The 22,519-nt window shown below is 40.8% G+C and overlaps 1 protein-coding gene across 2 annotated transcripts in view; it reads right to left on the bottom strand.

The window, feature by feature from the left end:
* The window catches only part of LOC102233996 (trinucleotide repeat-containing gene 6C protein-like), a 55,746-nt gene that overhangs the window by 17,707 nt on the left and 15,520 nt on the right, over nucleotides 1–22,519 (bottom strand). The window contains exons 4-9 of one of the 2 annotated variants that reach the window (XM_023333095.1): nucleotides 13,899–14,291; nucleotides 1,822–4,245; nucleotides 1,190–1,393; nucleotides 544–707; nucleotides 326–403; nucleotides 63–120 (exon numbers count right to left, since the gene is read on the bottom strand). In XM_023333095.1, the coding sequence (XP_023188863.1) occupies nucleotides 63–120; nucleotides 326–403; nucleotides 544–707; nucleotides 1,190–1,393; nucleotides 1,822–4,245; nucleotides 13,899–14,291 (3,321 nt within the window). The remainder of the gene's footprint in view (nucleotides 1–62; nucleotides 121–325; nucleotides 404–543; nucleotides 708–1,189; nucleotides 1,394–1,821; nucleotides 4,246–13,898; nucleotides 14,292–22,519) is intronic. The other variant, XM_023333096.1, reaches the window with a different exon arrangement.

Here is a 22,519-nt window from a genome sequence, read left to right as displayed (position 1 = left end):
TTTACCTAAAATGAAGAAAGTGTATAATTTTGACACAATAAAGAGAAATATTCTAAACTTACTCATGGCTTGGTCAAGGTTCATGTTGTTGCTCTTCAAAGCCTCCTCAGCAGGGTCTCTCTGTAATACGAGAAGAATAAATGATGCATTTTCTAATCAAAAACCTGTTTCTCACAACTAATTCAAAGCAAAATAACTAAAAAAAAAACTGCATAGAAAGGCAGCGATGCAACTGCATGTACTTCTTTTTGGGGGGGAATCAAAATAACTACTTCTACCTCAGAATTTGCAATATATTTTGTTTACTTAGACAATGCATTCATACCGGAAAGCCCATGTCAGTGAGCTGTTTAATCAGACGGTTCATGATCCAAGTCTCATCTTGCTTGCTGCCGATCTTCCCCTGTGAAATACCAGCAAAATACCAGTCAATGCATTTCCACTAACACTTAGAACACTAACACTTCCACTAACACTTAGAACAACAAGCATAACACAGAAGTACTTCTGTGCTTCACACAGAAGTGAAGGTTGTTCTCTGACCTTGCTTGGACACTTTTTGGGTCCGTTGCCCCAGGAATTACAGGAGGAACTGCTGTCCTGCGATGTGGGACTGTTCCATACATCCCCATCCTCAGTGTCCCATTGGCTGGTAGACATGCTCATTTCTTCTCCATTTCCCCAGCCATCTTGCATAGGTTTGGGGCCTTAAAACATGTATTGAATGTATAAATTAACTATAGTAACAACAACAGCAACAACAACAACAAAAAAAACCCCATAAGATTCTCATTTTTCATTAATCTCATATTAACATGATTCATTCTGCTCCCAAAAGGTGTCAAGCAGGTTATTCTTAGTCGGACCACTAGGTGCCACTGTTGCCATTTGCCATCTTTACCTTACTCAACAACCCTTCTATAATTTATAACAGTTTCACCCAGCAGTAAAAACAACCACAACCTATTGATACGTGGAATTGCTTTAATCTTAGCAACACACCACTCAAGGAACATCAACAAACACCTTCTGACTACAATTTGAAATCCCTGCAGTAAAAAACAGATGCATACACATTTTGAGTGTCATCCTGAAGACTAAATCTCCAGCAAATTCCCAGGTTACATATACAGCAAAGTTTAGAATATGTAACTTTAGCCAAAAGCAAAATGTTTGTCAATTAGTTTACCTGATTTGCAAGGTGCAGAACCCGTGTGTCCATTTGACCTCACGTAAGGGCCAGGTGGCTCATGGCCACCGTCTCCCCATCCTCCAACACCACCTGGGGGTTTCCCCCAAGCAGATGTACCATTGTCAACAGCTGAAGTTGGAGCTGCTGGCTCTCCCCACGCAGGCTCCGGCTTGGGCTGGACACTGGGAAGCTCTCCCCAACCTGGAAGAAATGTACATTAATTTAGAAAAAGAAAACAGAGCTAAAAAGAGAAGTCTTGGCTCACATCTTGTCTCATCATATCTCATTACTGTACATAAGATCTTACTTCTGGTAACCAAAACCAGGCTTCTACTTCTCTACCTTATCTGTGTATTCATTGCACAGGCTTACTGGAACTGACTTTTTAACTTATAAATGGGCTACCACAAGGTCTTATGAAGACCCATATTTTTATTGCCATCCAGCCCAGGACAGAGGATGATAAAGAAGGAAAAAATAAACTTCAACTGAGAATAAAGGCTAATTTTCTAGGTCTTAAGCATTAGCCAGAAAAAAACTATTATAAATATTTTCAAAATGTTTATAATTTTTAATATCAAACTATAATCAAATGATTCGTTTGAGGTGTTTAAAACTGTTTTTAGTACCTGGATTTGCAAGGGGCGGTCTACCCTGGGGTCCCCCAGCCGGATGAGAGGCAGCATTATTTGGTGACCCATTGTTGTTTCCTTGGTGCAGCATGTGACTTGGGGGCTGGCCATGGTGAGAATGATGGTGCATGTGGTGAGAGTGATTGTTGTTATTACTGATCATTGCTACTGCACCATTCTTGCTGGGTGGTGGGCCGCTGTTGCCTGGGTTGTTATTTGGATTGTTGCGATCCCACATGTTGACGGTCTTGCTGTAGGCATTGGGATCACCCCAAGTTGATGTTCCGTCATCGATCTCCATCTTCCGGCGGATGGAGGGAGGAGAGGGCTCCTCCCAACCAGTGGGCTCCGTGCCCGGCTCCTGCTTGCTAGCGTTTCCCCAGCCAGGGTTGCTTTGCTTCACCGAGCCAGGACCACCCCAGGAACCAATGCTGACACATCCTCCACTACCAGTGCTGCTGCCACTGCTGCTGCTTTCTTGGGGCTTTGCAGAGCCCCAGCCTCCCTGCACTGGGCCACTGGCACGTGGGGTCTCTCCCCAGTTGCTGTTGCTTACAGCAGGAGTAGGTTTCCCCCAGCTCCCACCTCCTCTGGTTCCTCCTCTAGGGCTTTCATTCCATCCACTGCTTTCTCCATTACTTCCTTCTCCTTCCCACATGCTGCTGGAGGAACCATTTTTCTTCATGTCTGGGGCCCCCCACTCACCTGTGGTAGAACCACTGGAACCCACATTACTGTTGCCCCAGCTATGAGAGTTTTTGGGGCCTTCTCCCCAGCTGCTAGGCTTGTTTTTCATCATGCCATCATCCCAGCTAGATGACTTCTCATCAGAACCCCAGGATGAGCAGTCTTCATTTTTAGGACCGCTGGTAGGTAAAGGGTCTCCCCAACCACATGCTGTCCCATTTGGGGCTTTGGTTGCTGAAAGTGGGGGGTCCCCCCATCCTGATCCAGTTTGAATTGGCTGCGGTGGAGGAGCGCTCCAACCAGAGGAGGATGATCCTTCACTGTCCATTTTTCCGCCAGATCCAGGCCTCTGGCTGGGCCCAATGTTAGGGTTAATAGCACCTCCATTGGTTGATGAGGGTCCACCATTAGAGCTGGAGCATCCCATGGTGTCTGAGCTGCTAATGCTCTTCCCATCATCAGAATTGGCTACTTCCATCTCCCACACAGTGTGCTGCCGGATGGGGGTCTGTCCCCAACCCGAGTTACTCAGCACTCGGGGGTCTAGGTCCTGCCGTGGGAGCAGAGGGGCAAATTCCATGCTGGAGGATCTGTCTCTGCATCGGGATCGCCCTTCACTGCTGTCTCCGCTATCCTCACTCGCTGGAGCTGTTTCTGATTGTTTGCCCCATGAACTCATTTGGTGATCCTGGCCTGGACCAGAATTACCAGCATCCACCGAGTCCCAGCCTTTGGATATATCCCCACCTCCAGAGGACTTCCCCCAGTCTCCCCAGCCACCACTGCCACTACTTCCACCGCCGCTGCCTTGGCGGCCCCAAACAGAAAGCCCTCCAGAGGGAGATGAGTCCCAGCCCGAGTCTTTCGGAGACTCTGTCATCTTGTTTTCTCCTCCACCCCACACAGAGCTGCCTGTTGTGTCCCCACTGAGCTGGGAAGACTCAGTGGGTGAATGACCACCCCATCCAGTAAGACCGTGGATGGGGCTCATAGGCTCCTGAGCTTGTTGTTGTTTAGTATAGTTTGGTCCATCAGTGTTAAGGTTAGCAGGCTCCATATTGAAAGATAAGTTTTTGTTGGTTGAAAGGTGCTGCTGATCATTGTCATTACCACTTATCATGCTGACCCAACTCCCCCCACCATTGTCCGCATTCCCGTTTCCCACATTTCCATTTCCATGTATGCCTGGTGGGAGGGACGAAGAGCTGGGGCCATTAACACCTCCCGCACCACCTTCATGTCCCAAGACAGGCCAAGCCGATGGGTTGGCATTGGGGTTGAGGTTCAAGTTAAAATTAGGTGATCCCCAGTTACTGGGGGCTGCTACTCTTCCACCATTCATGCCATCTTGTTTCCCATCTGAACCCCAGCCTCTACTAGCTGCTAACGTGCTGGTTGACACAGGTCCCGTCATCATGGTACTGCTTGGTTTGAGAGAGTTATAGTGGGCCTGCTGGCCAGTGGCACCTGTGGCCATACTCAGAAGACCACTCCTACTTCTAGAAGCGACAGCACTGGTGTCTAAGTTAGAGCTAGCTGAGCCCAAGGAGCATTCTGGGTTTGATGGCTGGTCGGAGTCGATATTATGCTTAATGGATGGCCAAGCTTCTGTATCACTTCCGTCAATGATCACTTTATCCCAATTGTTGGCACTGGAAGGTCCGTCAACAGGTACTGAAGTGCCCCAATGAGACTTCTCATACTGGGCACCAGAGCTGCTCAGCAGGGATATGTCTGAGGGAAGACAGACAAAAGAACGTCATTAAGGAGACCTCACTTTAATAGATATACAAGGACATAAAATAATAATAGTCTGGAATTCCAATAAATACATAAATTGAGAATAATAATGGAGATTAAGAATGTAACAGAATGTCTTGACACAAAATCAATCAATACTGAAAAAGTAAAAAACAAATGTCATGAGAAAAGCTGCCTAGTTGCTGGTTTAGTTTAAACTATTATTAGAAGCTTGAAATATGAAGGAGAGTGCTTTCAGCTTTATATCAGTATACATGTTTGAGAGTCATATTTTGAAATAAGCATTATAATAAAATAATAACAGAATCTTTAAAATATAGCTTGTAGTGTCCAGGGCTGTAAAATACCGGGAAAAATAGAGAAATTATTTGCTGAATATTACAATATCATCACACTTTTATCAGTTTAAAGGACAATAACAGTCCATCTAAACCAGGGGTGTCAAACTCCAGTCCTCAAGGGCCGGTGTCCTGCAACTTTTAGATGTATTTCTGCTGCACCACACCTGAATAGAATAATTAGGTCATTAGCAAGGCTCTGGAGAACTTATCTACACAAGGTAATTATGCCATTTCATTCCAGTGTTTTGTACCTGCGGCACATCTAAAAATTGCAGGACAACGGCCCTTGAGGACTGGAGTTTGACACCCGTGATCTAAACAAACGTATATATTATAGGACATTAGGGTTCAAATCCACAGCAGCTGTAATGAAGCCCATTAAATATTTGTACTATTTGGAGCTGAAAGGAATTTGTGATTGTAATATTGAAAACAGAAATAACGATGATGACTGGGATTCAATATATTGTACCCTGATAACAGACAGGATGAAAAGTAGGGAGGGACAATTGTTATATGGTGAAGAGAATGTATTATATTCAATTAAGGAACACCATGTTTTACAGAAAGGTTCACTGTCAGCCTATATTTAGTTGCCTGAACCAATTTTGATCTCCTTTGTTTATTAATGCAAGCCATCTGCCCTGACAGGCAAAGATGGTCACACTGCCACTATGTAAAATTTATCACATAATCAGAATGTACAGTCAAGCGTGTTCCATGTCATATCAACTATGGCATATCCATATATCCCCACAATTGTGCAGTGGACCAAATAGAAACACTTATCAGGAGCTTTCCTCTTCCAAAACCAGTCATTTTAGTTTCTCTTGTATAAAATCCTTCAATTCACCTCTCTTTTAGAAGCCGATACTTCTTTTGTGTCCTATTATTTTACAATACGCACATATCAGTTATTTTAATGTACCTTCAGAACAAATTTTTTCCTCCCTCTTTTTCCCCTCCCCTCCTCCTAACCCCCAGCAGTAAGAGGCCCATCAGTCTCTATTGGAGCTTTGCTGGCTGGCCCTGTGAAGGTAAGACCAAGTGGAACGCTCCTCGTTTACTGGAATGAAACCAAGGCGGCTTCTCATCAATCACTTCTTATGCTTCGCCGGTTCCGCTCCTCCTCTAACTTCATGGTATTAAAACCAAAAACGACGTCTTTCTCCAACTTGTTTTCACTACCCGCATATAAGTAAGAGAGTAAATCTATTCAACTAACCCTTTTTTCTTGTTTTTACACAGCAGGTACCTCAGGGTTACTGCAGGTTCAATCGGCAGCAAGCAAATTTATGGAGCACAAAAGCTTCCATCAGATGGGGATGGGGGCTTGACTAATAATACATTAAGTCAATGGTATAAAAGGGTAATCAATCATTGGGGGGCAGCTAATCAATGATCTTATTAATGCTAGTGGGTGAGAGCAGGGAGACTATCGATCCAGTATGCAAACACAAGGACCGCTAGGCCAGCCGCAGGCAACTGAATGCGATAAAATATATAAATATCACCAGCAAAAAGGTCAAAGATGGGAATAAAAACCAGAGAGAAATGGAGCAGCACATATTTATCCGAGTTCATATGAAGTACAGCAAAAGCACAAGGCTCAAACACCAAACCAGGAGATGTTATAATTCAAATAAAAAGTGACAAAAGTGGGTTCAGAAAATGGCAAAGCAAACATCTCATTCCAAATGAAACTACAAAAATTATCCGTAAGGAATAAAAGAAAAATTCTTCACTGGCTTAACTGTACTGATTGTTTAATCATTCCCTTATTTAGAAAACACGTTACATTTACTGTTTCTCTGTTGGAAATTTTCATCTGATAGTCGGACCACTGTGGTCATTTCAAAACAGCCAAAATAACTATTAGGCAGAGAAACTGGTCAAAATGATTCCTGCAGATGAGGAGAAAATGTTGATTTGTTTGAGGTGTGTGGAGTCCTATAGAAATTGTGAAATATTTGTTGCGTTAAGATACTAAGATGCATGGCATAAGGGTAGCTCAAAAACATGTCCTTGTGCATCTCTTGTCCCCTGGTGGCATTATTGTTGATACGTAAACGTGCTAACAAAAATCTGCAGTTTGCAACAAATCAGAAAAAGGGAAACATATAAAATGATTATGCTTTTCTCTTAAAATAAAGTTAAACGCTGTTGTAGCTTGAATGGAAATTGGAAGCTTCAGTTAAAATGATGTTTTTATGAGCACTTAACAGTGATTGCTTTTTACAGCAGCAGTTAAGGACAGTTTACATGACAAATACCTGCAACAGGGGCAACCTCTGCACAATAAATATTCAGCCTTAAAAAGGAGCAGAAAAGAAGGCAAACACAAATTGCAAAACCAAATGAAGTGAATTAAATTCTAGCATTTGTGTCTGCTTTTTAAAGTATAATGATATGAAAGTTAGAAAAAAGTTACAAGTAGTAAATATTTGATAAACAACAGTGATGAAAATCCAGCCAAATTTGTTCTAATGCATATTAAGAATCTCCATCTAGCTCCAGAACCAATTCCCTTGTGTCCCAACTAAAAGTCGCTTAAAAAAAAATAAAATCCTGATACCTGCTGGTGTGCCATCAGGGACTTTATCCCAGCTGCCCCCCAGTGAGTTGTGAAGCCACATTTTCCGTGGCCTATTTTTGAAAAACTGTCTCATATTTTGTTGATCTAATTATTTTAGGATTGTTCTTCACCCTTGAACGTGACTTTCACAGTTAAAGACACTGCAGTTCCTTGTCACTGTATGTTATGAGCTTTAAAGAAAAATGCTTTGAGCTGAATTATCAACAAATCATTAAAAAAAAACCCAGAGTAAATATGTTCTATTAGAACTAAAGCAAACCGCTCAGGATCAAAACAGTCAGCAGGAGCAAGGCGTGAGCTTAAAGATGCACATGTCATCTTCCGAAATAAATTATAAACCTACACCTGTTTGGAAGAATGCATTTTTAACCAATTAAAGCAACATTTAAGAAGGATTAATCTGCAGAAAACAGTTCTGGCGAAATATCTAGGATGGATATAAGATAGATTAAGTGGGACACAATCACATAATGATGTAAACCATGCAAGACTGATGCAATGTAGGGTGGTTTTACAGCATATATGCATAGCATACTGAAGCACTGGACGAGGACTCAAGACATCTCTACTTTATGTTTTATTAGTATAATTAATTAGATACATTTTTGATTTTTGAAATAGAGGCATAGTGCTTCCTTAAAGGAGAATATACTAGCTATTACCAATATACACTAATTGCAATTAAATCAAAAGAATTAGATAGATGCTACCACCTTCTAACAAAAAGATTTGAGAATCATTTGCACGTGCCATCCTGTTGCAACAAATAGAAGCCAGACAGCTAGTCTTTAAATTTTTACACGTTAGCATCTTCAACTAGACGCCTTTTAACTAGGCGTCTAGTTGAAAAAAAAAGAATCATGACAGTCTTTAATATCACGCCATCTTCCCACTTTCAGCTAAGGTAGCTTTTTATAGCTTTCAGACGAGCAAAGAGACATTTTTATCAGAGCTGGATTGCATCCAAGATGCTCAGCCGCTGCCACAAAAAGGAAATCTGTATTTGGTTCAGTCAACCCCACACCCAGACTGCGTCTCTTCCCTCATTTGCACATTCAGTTTTCTTAAGGATGCAAAAATAGGTTACGTGGCAGGCTGCTGTTCTTTAATCCCTCCCATCTGATATAACATAAATCTCAAAGAAAGAGCTTACAAAACAAAAGGCAAAAAAGAACCATGAGGAGACGGTGCTTACACTGGTAGAAAAAAAAAAAAAAAGTCGGTCTGAGAGAGAGAGGGAGAATGGAAAAATACCCGGAGAAAGGTGCACGGAGACATTGTACAGATCCATGAAGAAAATGGGCACGACCAGACAGTGTGTTAGTATGTCTGCTACATGGTGCACAAGCAAAGCAGCCTGTGAAGGTATTAGCTTTCTGTATCTTATGTAAACAGTTAATCAGAGTATCTGCCGCATGACTGAGCTAAATCTGTTTTCATAAGTCCTTCATCAAATTCCAAAAAGGTCTTGCTAATTCTTAGCAAATCGCCGATGTAAAAATCGCTGATTTAAAAGAACATAAATGCAAGTTGGATGTAAAAAAAAAAAAACAAAGAGCTGAAGGCGATTATTTCCGTCTAGCGTTTGCAGTCATGTGGAATAATGCGCTTCTAGGCTCATTCAGGTTGCAATTAGAAAGGCAGACTCTGATTATGACCTCTAAATGAACGGATGAAAAAAATAGAAAAACAAAAGGTCCCTCTATAGCTTCATGTGGTGACCAGGTCTGCCTTTGTGTGCACATATGAGTGGAAGCTTGATTTCTGCATGAATCTGAAGTGTTTTTAGTGATGCACAAACAATCAATGACGATCAAAGATCAGCGATACCGTGTGCTGCCATGCAGAGCTGAGGCAAAAATAACAAAAGATGAACTTCATATAATGAAGACTTGCTGCCATCACAGAAATGGGCATTCTGCCAAGAAGTAAATGTCGTCCCCTCCCCTTTAAATGAAATGAAACGCTGGGTGACAGAACGCATAAGGGCAAAGGGGGGCGGGGAGGAAGATAGAGGAGAACCTGGGGGGAGGGGTTCATTTATTCAGAGTGGAGAAAGAGAGAGAGAATAAGAGGAGCAACAAACTGATTTCTTCCGTTTGACACTGAAATCCGGCCCAAGCTCAGCTGTAGAATCCCATAAAACCAGAATCAAAAGCAAGAGGGGGGACATTTATTAGTCTTTTGTCCCCCTAATAGACCCTCTTGGCTTCTCACTCAAGGACGGCGTGTACTTGTTTTTCCGGAAGCAGAAAGGAAAAAGGGACAGTGAGGGAATGGTCTCGAGTGAGCGCAAAAAAAAGCTCATCATTCACGTCTGTTTACCTCTGCTGAGAGACGAGGGAACTTACAAGAGGGGAATCGCAGCGACTTCTCTGGTTTCCCTGACTGAGTCGGCGTTAATGAAGCCACCGGGGGGTTCTAGCACTTGTGTGGGTATGAGTGTGTCGCAGCGTGAGCACAAGGGCCAATCCATACCTCCCTGGCTTCATTAGGGCCAAGCAGTCATCTGAATATTTGATCACTTTTAAAAACATACAAACAACCAAGAGCTGCTGATACAAGCAGACGGCATTTAAAGACATCAGAGTAGCGGGCGATATAGATATAGAGTTTTATCACAATGTTTTGTAGTACTATTGTGATAATGAGAAACATAAAGACTTTTACTTCTTTCTTAGGTAAATGCATGGCACAGCATTCATAGCGCCACATATATAAATTATGGTCTTGAAAAACATTCCTATTTGAAATCAGCTTTGTATATATATTTATTTTAAATTTTATTGATATTTATGGATGCTGTTGTTGGAAAAACAATGGAGAACAGCAATAAATAAAAATTTGTATCTTAAGAAAAGTTTCACAATAAATGACAAACGGTACGATAAATGCCCACCACTAAAGTCAGGCTGAACGGATATAAGATGGATCTGTCTGAACTATTCAGTTAGTCACAGTTTAATTAAAAGCAAGCGCCCAAAGATTTAACTGAGAAATTCAACAAAAAAACCCCAGACACTTAGTTTTAAGTCAACAGGTTGATGGGGGTGTGGAAGTGCAAATGAAAGGGCTGAGTGTTTAAACAAAGTGACCCTCTGGCTGCGTGCTCTGTCTGGACGACGGGCAACCAGCTGTTCCCGCTCCACTTCCCACACTCCTAACAGACGGCCATTTCAGCACCTGCCGGTGGGAAGCCCGTCTGGACGGCTGCTAGCCGCTTCCGACCACTTAATGCTCCCAGGTCAGCTGGAGACATGGCAGTAGCGGGTGTGACAGAGAGACGGAAAGGGACGAGGGGGGAGGGCTATCTGTCTGGTAGGACAATTGAATGCATTCTAAAGGGCAGAGGTCATGTGAGGGTCTTAAATGCCCTTGAATTTAAAGCAGGTGCCCAAATAGTTTTTGTGAGGCTGTCTGACAGCCAGCTGGAAGCTTTGAAATTTTTATGTGCTCATCTGAATTTTGAACACATAATGTAAAAATAGAAAAACATCTAAAAGACATTTAAGAAATGAATGCTTTAGATTCTTTCTGGTATTTCATCTATTTAAATGTCCTTTTCTGCATAAGTGGCATTTATGCGCGAGTGTGTGTGCGTATGTGTGTCTGCATGGTTGTTTCCTTGTGATGGACTGATGACCAGTGTGTGCCCTGCATCTCACCCAACTTATCACATGTTTATCCTTCGAGGGATGGAAAGATGTACAGAAGTTAAACAATGATAGGTTGCATCATAAAATCCCTCTTGTCCCAAATAGGAATCAAAGTTTTAAAAAGTTAAAAAGGTTCAAAACCTCAAAAATCTTCTAGGAAGTTGTTCTGATTGCTAACAGACTTTTCAATGTGATGTCAGAGAAAGACTCTCTATCCAAGCAGTTAGTCTGACAAACCTACGAGACAAGCACTTGTGATAATATATAAAACACAAGTACTTGTCTTACTTGTGTTTTATATATCATCAATGTTGCAGTCGATATGTACGCTTTTTAGTGCGTTGTATTAAATGATTGTGTTAATTGTGAAATCTTACTTTGAGAATGTCAAATTAAAGCATAATTCTGAAACTTCAAAACCACAGGGTTTCTAAAAGTTTTGGGAAATTTAATTTAAGGACTTTTATATTCAACACTCAAGTGAATTGCAACTCATAACTTAATATGTTAGTTTAATAACTCACTTAAATAATAATCAGTGTATATCAGATGTGACATTAAATAGTCAAGAAAAGTTCCAATAAAAACCAGACAGCTGAAGTTGCAGAGTAGGGTGAATGTTTAGGACGAAAAGGTTTTGTCACATCTTCATAAAACTCTCCGTAGCTAGAATAATGAAATTCAGGAAATACACAGATTCTGTTTCTCACACCCTGTCTGACATTTTAAGAAAATCTGGACATATTGGTGACTTTTTGAAGGCCTTAGATTTAGATTCTTACAAATTAGACTTTTCATGTTTTTTAGACCCTGCAGAATCCTTGGTAGCAATCAGAAACAAGAACTACATGTAAAAGAAAACAAAAAATACATATGTATTAATACATACTTGACATGTATGCTTTTTATATATATGTACTTTTTAACTAATTAAAATGACCCCTAATCTTAACTATTTTTAAGATTGTAATATTTCTGCAACTTAAAAGCACAATGTAAAAAATTCAAATGTAGGAGTAAATAAAACAGAATTTAACTACTGTGTCTTCTCTGTAATTTACAGCCTAACAGTTGGTGCAACAACAAGGCTGCTGGCTGCGGGCTATTAGCTGACAAGAAACAACAGGCTGTGCCTTAGAAGCCCTTAGGACAAAACCAAGAGTCTGAAGGAGGGGGAAACCCTGCCACAGGCTGTTTTACTAGCAGACCCCTGGGGAAAATGAGAGCAAGGTGAAGGCCAAGCAGGACAACAACTGCTGCACTAAAGCATTATAGGTTAATACATCGGACCAAGGCATCTTAACTAGCATTAATCCCACAGGAGAGACATCTTTGTTTGACTTTCAAGGCTTAAACAGTTTGCTTCTCTGCTGAGAATAAAGCCTGGAGCCAAACCAAGGGTTCCGGCTGAGGACACCATACAATCCATAGAGTACAATCAGGAAATAATTATACATCAACATCAACGGAATTTTCATTTTCAGCAAATGATCCAACAGATACATAACAAACACACTCCCGAAAAACTATTTTTAAGTAAACAGGCTTTCAGCTACCGATTACATAGGATTTAGGCCTCCGTTTGAGGCAGTGGCTTCATCAGCTTCATCACAAGAACAGCAACATAAAGCTCTGCACTGCTTTCATGACTCGGTGACTGTGCGCGGCAGCTGCGGCAGATCTGTTTACAGAGAGCGCGCTCGGTGTGCTCACAGCAAACGTCGAGCCGGTAATCAAAGGCAGAACAGAGTGGCAGAGCTTTGCTGATCAAAAAAACGAAAAGAAAAAAACAAACAAGCAAGCAAAGGGAAGCTAAACTAAGAAGCAAGCATGGGCTCACACTAGGTCCCACTTAAAGAAATAACCATAAAAACACAGCGCCATGCATCATTCCACTCAAGTCTTCAATGGGACAGTAGGTTAATGTAGGAAGATGAAAGAGTTTTCAGTTTGCAGACTGAAAACTCTTCGTACATTTATGACAACAAAAATGCTGTTTTAAATAATAATGTTTAGTCGGAAAAAGGTTAACAGCAGTGCTAATATGCAAGAGAAGAGAAGTCGGGCTCGAACACTGATGTAACTCACCACTAAGACATTACTTACAAATACAAACAAACACTTCACAAGGAGCCCCTCGAGGCATGTTCAGCAGAACGGATCCTATGAGCCAACAGGGAACTCATTAAAAGTCTAGGCCTGGCTAAGGAGGTCACAGCATTACTAAACCTCTTCATTTTCACTAGATGACTAACATTTTCAAATGGCTTGAAATAACTTGACAGTAACAATTTTAACATATCGGCAGAGGCGCTTCTAACACAAAGTACTCATTCCTTGATGTCCTTCAGATTTAAAACTACAAACTCTGATGGCTTGTTTTTTAGATTTTTATGAGACAGACTAACACAAAGCAGTGTATAATTGTGGAGTGGAAAGGACATGATGGTATTGTAATTTCTTTACAAATAAAAATCTTCACATTTTTAAACATACTGAACGTAAGATCAAAATTAAAACTAATTCTTCACAACGCCTTTTGTTGCAACTGTAGCTGCAAGTATTGAGATATATGTTTCCACCAACTTTGTAAGTCTTAACATTGAGCAAATTAGTTCAAGCTAAGTCCTATTGGACAGCAAGGCTGAACAGGAATCGTGAAGCCCTGCATCAGATTGATTAAATTTGAGCGTTTGACTAGCCCCTTCTGACATTAATATTTTTGGACTTAAAACATTCCATTGCCACTCTGACTGCATGTTTGGGGTCATTATCTTGTAACAGGTGACCTTTCCCCCAGTCTAAGGTTGAAAAAACTGAATACGGAATCCAAAAAAATGACCAAGTAAGTAATGAAAAAATGCTCAACAGTTAAACAAATGTACACAAATAGATGAAATAGAAAATGAATGTCCAACATTCAAAACAGTGACGAATCAAACTGAAAGTTCTGAAACAAAGCCCACGCACATTAAGCACCGAACAAAAGAAATAAAACAAGCGGAAACATAAACCGACTACACTGACACAAACCTGGCTTGTGTTTGCTTGTAGCGGACGTGGCAGAGTTTTGGGTCGTAGCAGATGACGACAAAGACGCTGAGGGTGAAGAGGAGGGAGAGGAAGGAGGGAGGGTGAGCGCGCCGAAGGCTCCTGCGGGCAGCGGCTGGCCTCTCTTCAGTAGCTGCTTGTGCTCCTGCTGACGGAAGCGCGGGGGCACCTCTCTGGGCGGATAGCGGCCACTGGCAGAGGACAAGTGGCACTGCTGCAGGAGTGGGCTCTGAGTCAGGACCTGGCTACCACATGGGGGGCCCTTGCCATTGCCAGAAGTAGAGGTGGAGAAGGAGGAGAGGGGCAGCGTGGGGCTGGAGGGTTGGAGGTGGTGAGATGAACCAGGACTGGGCTTAGTGGGGACAGGCTCTGGCACTGGACAGATACAATAGCATTCATTTCAGGTAACAGAGGCAGCAAACTGATGTCAACAGAGTAGAAGGAAACGATCTTGTGTCATACAGAGTTTTGCATTTAACGTTTCTATGCATTGCTACGTTACAACAAAGAAACTTCAAGCACAAGTGCATCCTTGTGCTTGAAGGATGAGTATGGAGTGAATTTGTATTCAGTTCCCAGAGTGAATACAACAAACTATTTCATAAAGGAGCAAAAATTTCAATCTACAATCAGGCTGAAGAGAAAGCCTCAGTAAACAACAACTACAACAGATTCTGGACTGCATTTGGGTCTGAGCTTTAACTCACATGTATATGTTTCGATTTCAACTGCTCCATTAACTCTGGCTGTGTGGTTAGTCTTTTGCAATCTCTAACAGATGATCTTCCAGCCAACATGTTTCACCATGGCGACGGTGTGCTCAGGATGAGGTCTCAACTGATTAAATCATCTTCCCCAACAAGAGATGGCAAACTGATGCAGGACTTTTGAATGTTTAAAACTATTTATTATTTCACTTCCACTTCACAATTGTGCACTTATTTGCATTTTCTTTAAATTTAATTAAGGGACATGAGTGGTTGCAAAGGGACCAAATCTGGAAACGTTCATTAGCCATGAATGACTTTGCCAGGCACTATTTATAATTGCATTTGTTTCACTTAGTCTGTTGGGTTTGTCTGGATCTTTAGAGGAAGAGCTTCATGCAGCCTACAGGTGAACATGTGTAACAGGGGTTGACACTCCTTGAAAAGGTCAGCTTATTCTTCCAACATCTATAACTAGCAGAAACCTCCCATCTTCTTCTTTCAAAGTCCTTTGTTGCACTACCCGTCATCACACACACAAGCCAAGACACATCCTCCTATTGATTGGGCCTGAGTGTGACCCTGTTATTACTGTGACCAACCAGCCAACTAATACGATACTGGACAGAAAAGTGACAGACGGACCTGTATAGCTACCAACCCAACCAAGCAAAGTGATCAAAAGAAAAGGTCTGGTCTGGACATTGTCTGAGAGTTCACACATAAATATCCAACAGAGTTTAAGGCTAAATGTAGGGATGTTATAAAAGATTATTTTTATAATCGATTAAAGTTTTTCTGTTATTTCAAGCTTTATCATGATCTTTATTGTTATAATAGTACCACAAAACACTAAGTCCATATCTCCCACCTTTAGTTGAGAGTCTACATTATTACCTTTAGAGGCCTACACTGCATTGCCAGTAACGAAGCACACAGTGACATGAACACACCAGGTCAACACCGGCATACTGCAGACTAAAATGAATTGAGTGCAGAGGTATTCTGCGGAGCCTGCCAAGAGCTTGTCTAAAAGCACGGCAGAAAGTGGAGGCGCTGTCAAGCCGACTACCCGCTGCAGCAGACAGGAAGCAGTAATAGGAAGCATAAATTCATAGTTACATTACATACATGTCTCCTCAAGAGATCAAATTCACATGCCTGAAATAAACTGAAAAATCCAGGCAGAAACACAAAGCGCTCACAGGGGTCTTTAGGTTTTTCAAGCCAGTGAGATCAGTGTCAACCCGAGGCAGAGGGAGAGTTTGCTTCGCTCCATCAGTGTGACCGCCTGTTGGCTTAGAGCTGCAGATGGTGACGCACATTTCTGATTAAAGTCAGCTCAGCCCGCCTGACGTCGTCTTGGCCAATCAGGCAACGGCACGATGAACGCTCACCACCCTACTCCTGTCTGACCTACACCGTTTTCACTCCAGTTTACTCTGCGTTATTCCATCAGCATCTCTCCATTTCTCTTGTTTTTCTTTTGCATCCAGCTGCTCTTCTCTGCCCACCTTCTTGTACCTTTTCTGTTATTTTTAATATTTTGATCCTCTTCAATTCTCTCCCCCTGTCTGTAATTATTTTTCAGTTTCTTTCATGTTTCCTCCAGCCTCAGCTGGATGTTTCCCAACAACAGACTAATTTTACCTCAATCTGGCTTCCTTCTGAAGCAAGGTGCCTCTACAAATTGCCGGAATGGTACACTATATGAAAATCAGCAACCTGTTACACTTTAAAAATTACTCTGGCTTGGAAGAACACAATGTTCAAGACCAAAGGGTCTTTCTTGTAAAATGGAGAAAATCGCACTGAAGTGGTTTTGGGTAGCATGTTGGCGAAAGATGAAGCATTTAGCAAGTAGACCAGGGTTAAAGAAATGCCCAACCAATTCTATAAATCTGCTGCTTGTCTAAATTCATAAATGCATGCACTAAAATAATATATAAGCAATGTTTAACTCACAACGTATGCCAACATGACCAGGTAAATGACACTAAAAACATAGATTATAAGGTTATTATAGACTATAACATAGATTTGAATCTTTGTTTAGCATTTAAGTCAGTACAACACTTTCAATCAGCGGTGCACCAAGATGTTAGGAAGAGAAAGTATTTAGGTTTTCAGTAAACCACAGTAGAACATCAGCTGAAAGAAAAAAAAAAACTTCTGGTGATTAGAACTGACCATTTTGTAGGCAGACAGAAACTAAAAATCTATCATTTTTCATATTGGACATCGCACCATAACAAATCCTACCAGGTTACACTATCTTTGTGCGAGAACTGTTATTGAGTGGAGCAACCAACCCTGCTTTCAGTGTCAGTGAAATCTTTAAAATAAAGTCAGGAAAAGCTCAGACATGCAAAAAGAAAATTGGTTTAAATTGTATTTCTATGACATGCAGGAGCATGTTTGTGGTTTATTCAGATTGAGAAAGCAAACCTCTCAGCAGATCACAGAAAGGGTAAATGTATCACAGCAACATTTTTCTGTCTTCGAAAAAAAAAAAAAAATCAACCCCTTGTTTAACAGTTGATATAAATAACTGATGGAAATCAGCCACAAAATTCCAATTAGTGCATCTCTACACACAATGAGACTCATGATTGATGTTAAATCCATCACGAGATACATAAACTGTCTATCATGACATAGACTTTTGACATTCGAAGTAATAGTTACGAGACTTTGCCAACAATGGCCATCCAAACTTTTGCACTGTAATGTAGAGGGGAAAAAAAACTGTAGCCCTGAAGACGACAGCTAATTAAATAAGCGCAGGGATCAAGTGACGAAATTCCATTAAACTCTCCTGCTGAGGCTTTCTCAGCAACCTTGCGCACAAGTTTTAATTACAGCCTTTCTTGATACTAACTGGTTAATTACACTGTGTAAGAGAAAGTAAGATATAGCACTGTCTCAGAAAGAAGAACACAAATGAGAAACAATGAGTAAAATGGAAATACAAGAGAGAATCAGACGTTTAATTGGAAATCCAAGAACAAGGCACAATTGGCAAAGAGATTGTTACAAAAAGAACCAGCTGGCTCCCTGGGCTTAGTGGCTGGTTGTGCAGGTTCCCACATCTCCGCTGACTATTGTCTGCAGAGCCACTTTATTATGCAGTCATGTTTGTGGAGGGGGGAGGGATGGACATTGCACGTAGGCTTGTAAGCTCTGCACAATGGTGCAAGTCTTACATCTAAGAATAGCTGAAAAGTTGTGAAAGTGAGAAAAATACATTTGGTAATGTTTCACAAAAACACATTTTAAGAAAAAATCTCTACTGCCATGTGAGAAAATGTTTGCGTTCAAAGAACAAGTTAAAAGAAAAGGGGTTTATAAAATATCCATTTTAAAAGTACAAAGGATCAAAAGAGTGAAAAAGAGAGAAAGAAAAGACTTGCCAAATTTATTAATTCAACCCACAACAAAAACAGAATAGACTTCAAACTTATTTTGGTCCTTCTTTTTTTATACAAAGCAGATCTGGATTATTTGTTTATTTGAACACCAATAGTGCAACTACTTTAATATATATTTAGTATCACTACAGCATAGTAACACTTTTAAATACTGACTTAAAATGTCAAAATGTCATGTTTTGCCAAAGAGTTCTTTTGTATAAATCCTAAACAAAAAATACCTGACAGTGAACATACAGATGAAAAATAGATGGGTGAATTGATGGATAGTAGTAACAATGTTTGATGGACAAAAAGTAAAATGGACAAATGAGAAAAAAAACATGAATGTAATTAAAGTCTGGAAACACTTTTGTCTATCATTACATAGTTATAGTTGGAAAATACCACAAAAATCTAAATCCTGTCTTTTCCATATTAAGTAGGAATCCTGAGAAGAAAAAAAAAGAGCTAACAATAAACTCATTCCTGAGAAAGAAACAAAGGCTATTATTTTAATTATTGTAGTTATAAACAACCCAGTGCTGCAAATAAACATAAAACTAGCAAACCTGATTCCTTAGTTAGTGTAACAAACGGGACCCTTGAGTCTGAGATTTTAAGTATATTTGTGTTTATATCCTGAACAGATCAAATGAGCGAACTGATGAAACGTCCCATCTGTCAGCATCAGGAGAGAACAACAGAAACTCGTCCCTTTCACTTCCACACAAAACGCAGGCAAAATTTCCCACTGCTTGCCCAATCTATAATGAATGGTTGCTATAGAGACGACAGTTGCCTAATGCACCTCCATGTGCCTCCTATAACCCCCTGTACCTGCTGCGACCCATTCCCATACTTCGCCTATTAATTAACTTGTCCAACCTTTGTCTGCTGCAAGTTTTTTGGTTTTATAATTCTTTCTAGAGTTTCTTCTGTCCTGTAGGAAACATGAAAAAGTTGCCTCAAGAAACCCCTGATGGCAAGTGAGGGTAGAAAGCTTGAGGTCAGCGCCTGAGGGCAATGAATGCCTCGGGCAACATGTCTTCTGAATCCAAGAGCTAAACTCTACGACTTAAATTTGTTTTTAAAGCTCACATAATGCAGGAGTGCGGTCTCCCACAGTTAAGAGCCCTGGGCTGATAAGGTAAAAGAAAGTGTTGGTAAAAGCATTGGTAAAAGCATTGGTAAAACTCCAAAAGAATCTAAAAAGTTTTAAAATAAGAAAACCATGAGGCAGCATTAAGAAATGCAAATATAAAAATGGGGGAAAAAAACATCTTCTTTGTGGTTGTGTACCTATGGTAAGAACAGAAGAGCCCCTACATGGTGACATGCAGACACTCTTTCAACCTTTCAATAAACACTGCTATTCAAACAAATGCCCCCAAAACACAGTCTGAACTGTCACTCATCTCACTGTGCTGTGCACTATTAATCTGCCTTGCATTTGACATGAAGCAGCTTAATGTGGAGTTGAGGAGTATGTGGGGGGATAGGGAGGAGGAGGGGTGAGAAGCACTGAATAGGCTCATATATCTGTGGTGTGTGACTGTTCATACAACATAAATAAACAGAGAGGAAAGCATTGTTTAAGTTTGAGCCCTCCTCTTGTTTGGTCCATCCCTCATCCTCCTCTTGCTCGTGTTGAGAGAGCAAACAGAAGATGGCAGAGAAACAATTATGCTCCGCAGTCATAAATCTACTGGACGTAATTCACAGGCTATACACTATTAACTCGTCGTGTGTTTATAAATGCATTTAACTCAAGAGGGGAAGAGGGGGAGAGAAAGAAAGGAGCAAGGCAGAAAGCTAAAGTAAATTAGCCCCTAATTAGATTGCGATTCATGAAATTCCGCTTTAAAAGTGTTGACGCAATTAATAGCATGTGAAATTGCAAATTAATCCAATACAAAACGAGGGGATGCACTTGGGTTTTTAAGAGCGTCTCTCGCCACTTTGAAAACTATAATGCTGTTATCACCATGGCGACACCGTGCAAATATGTTTCTCCTCAGGTTTGGTGGCAGTGGCTGAGCAGAGGGTGGGTGAAACGACGCAGACATCAGGAACAGAGAAGAAGGATGACACTGGCTCGCCAGCCTTTTTGAGATGAAAACACACATGATGCAGCAATACACAGAAGATTTCCTGATTATGATGGTGCAGAATGCAGCCACCACACAGATGACTTTCTGAATCTGCACGTAGACTCCTATAACCTGAATAGAACTGATCGAACTTCCTGCCTGAACAGCACTTTCTCATAATCTCAATAATATGTGCATGTTTCTATGTAAATACCAAAAGATATGACACCACAACAAATACAGCATCATCTCTGCTGCATAATCTGCAAACATATTTAGTGCCATTCAACATTATGTGATGCTCTTAGTAGCTTTCATGTCCCTGTTCAAAGAAAGTATCTCCACACAATGATGCCGCTATTCCCATGATTCAGGGATGGTGATGTGAAGTTAGAGCATAGAGGATTTTGTGCATACGTTTTGGTTAGTTTGACACAATGCAGTGTGAAAGCGAACACGAAGTTATGGCACTATTGCAACTTTGGTCTCCAACAGAACTAAGTTACCAAATTATCAAGTGTGAAAACAACCTTATTTAGGGGTATAAGAGTAAAGGGAGCTGAATAAAAATGCAGACCACATTTAAGGTTTCAAAAAGCAATTTTTTCACACACTTATGCACTGGTATGTGTTTGTCTATCACACAAATCCACAAATAAACATAAATTGTTTTTGACAAGAGTCAATACATTGCAATCTTTCACGTCTCTAAGGGTATGACACAGGTCAGATTTCTTTCCTGTAATCTGATTTTTTTTGTTTTTTGAGTATTCATACCACTCATTAAATGTGACCAATCGGGACTTAAACTGTTTATGACTCCAAAGTGATACTCATGCACAGAAGAAGACAGTACAAGTCACACAGCAGCAAACTGATCATGAAGTATAAATGGATGCCGCCATCTATGAATCAATTTTAAAGCTACTGCGCAATGGGACAGACGGTATTGTCACAAGATCATAACACAAAGGAAGTCAAGTGTCTGGATTTACTGCATCGGGCTTCTTCTAGTGCAGAATGACCATACATGTCTCATGTCAATGACATAAAGATTGGGCAAAATGTGATATGATAGTTCAGAGGGCAAACACTTTGAAAACAATCGGATATGTATTCTTTTTAGTACCACATATGGAAGTTACATAAATCAGAGAGAGAAAAGATCGGCATTGTGCTGCACAGAGTGCAATGAAAAAGTCTGCTATGAGTCTCATATGGGCAAAAAAAGTGGATTTGGGTTGCATTTGCCTGCTGTGTGAGCGCAGCCTTATTTTGTCAGAACTAATGTCCATGTGTAGTTCGAAAAACTAAGCAGCTGTGATTGCCGTGGCGGCAGAGATTGTGAAGAAGCTGCTGTATGCCGTCAGTGAATAATCTCCATCCCTTGGAGACTTGAAAGGAAAATGAGAGGAGGGTTTGTATCAGAGGTCCAGCCTATATGTGTGGGTGCAGCAGAGAGGGGGGGAAGTGGGCTAAGGCACTGGGGATGCTGCCTCCAGAAACCTTGCATTCGGTGAAGCTCCGTGCCTAATAGGGGGCAGAGAAGTTAATTCCAGCGTACCGAAGCTTTATCTCATTTTCATACATATGAAGCTGAGATCGATTACCGCAAACAAATTGAATGCCTGGGTCCAAGGAGGGCCTGCAGAGAGGAAAAAGGGGAGGAGGGGATGCTGCGTGGCTGTGACTATGAATTCCTAAAAGACTATAAGGATGGTAGAATGCACTGATATGGATGAAAATACACAAATCACTGCTGCATACTGATTTTCTCCCTTCCTGCATATATATACTCACACACCTCTATTATCTAGTGCCATGCATAAAAAGCAATCTCTGTCCAGCTGACGCCACCTTCCATTTAAAAAATATCGGAGATTGGAGGTTGCAGGCCAACTCCCAGGAGTCCTGATGGCTTTCTGAGTGATTAGATTTTAAACCGGACTTCTTTCCGCAATGTTCTTTTTATTTCCATCTACATGTGCATCCACTTTGTACACACATTCAGAATCATATTCCAAATCCATCTTCATCTTTCATTTAACACTGTATAACAATTGCTCACATTTTTAGCCCTCTTCTGTATTAGTACCAATGCTGAGAATTTAGGATATTTTGTTGCACTCGTCGAATACAAAGAGCCGCTTCACTGCTTTCGTTTCTCTGTGTTTTTACTTTCATCTGTCCAAAAACAGCTCATTACAATTTTTTCCTTTTTAATTATTCTTTTTAACGGTCTCACAGTTGTCTCTCCTTTTGTGAACCACTCTAACAAGCTGTGATTTTAAAACTTCGTCTCTGACTCTCAAACAAAGTAGTCTGATTTTTGTAGACAAAGTGTACTTTAATCATTGTAGATCCAAAAGAAAAAGAGGTGTTTCATGATTTCC

Source organism: Xiphophorus maculatus, chromosome 5 (assembly GCF_002775205.1).
Source record: "Xiphophorus maculatus strain JP 163 A chromosome 5, X_maculatus-5.0-male, whole genome shotgun sequence".
NCBI lineage: Eukaryota > Metazoa > Chordata > Actinopteri > Cyprinodontiformes > Poeciliidae > Xiphophorus > Xiphophorus maculatus.
The sequence above is the reverse complement of the archived record's forward strand: the minus strand, read 5'-3'. Positions and strand labels throughout refer to the sequence as shown.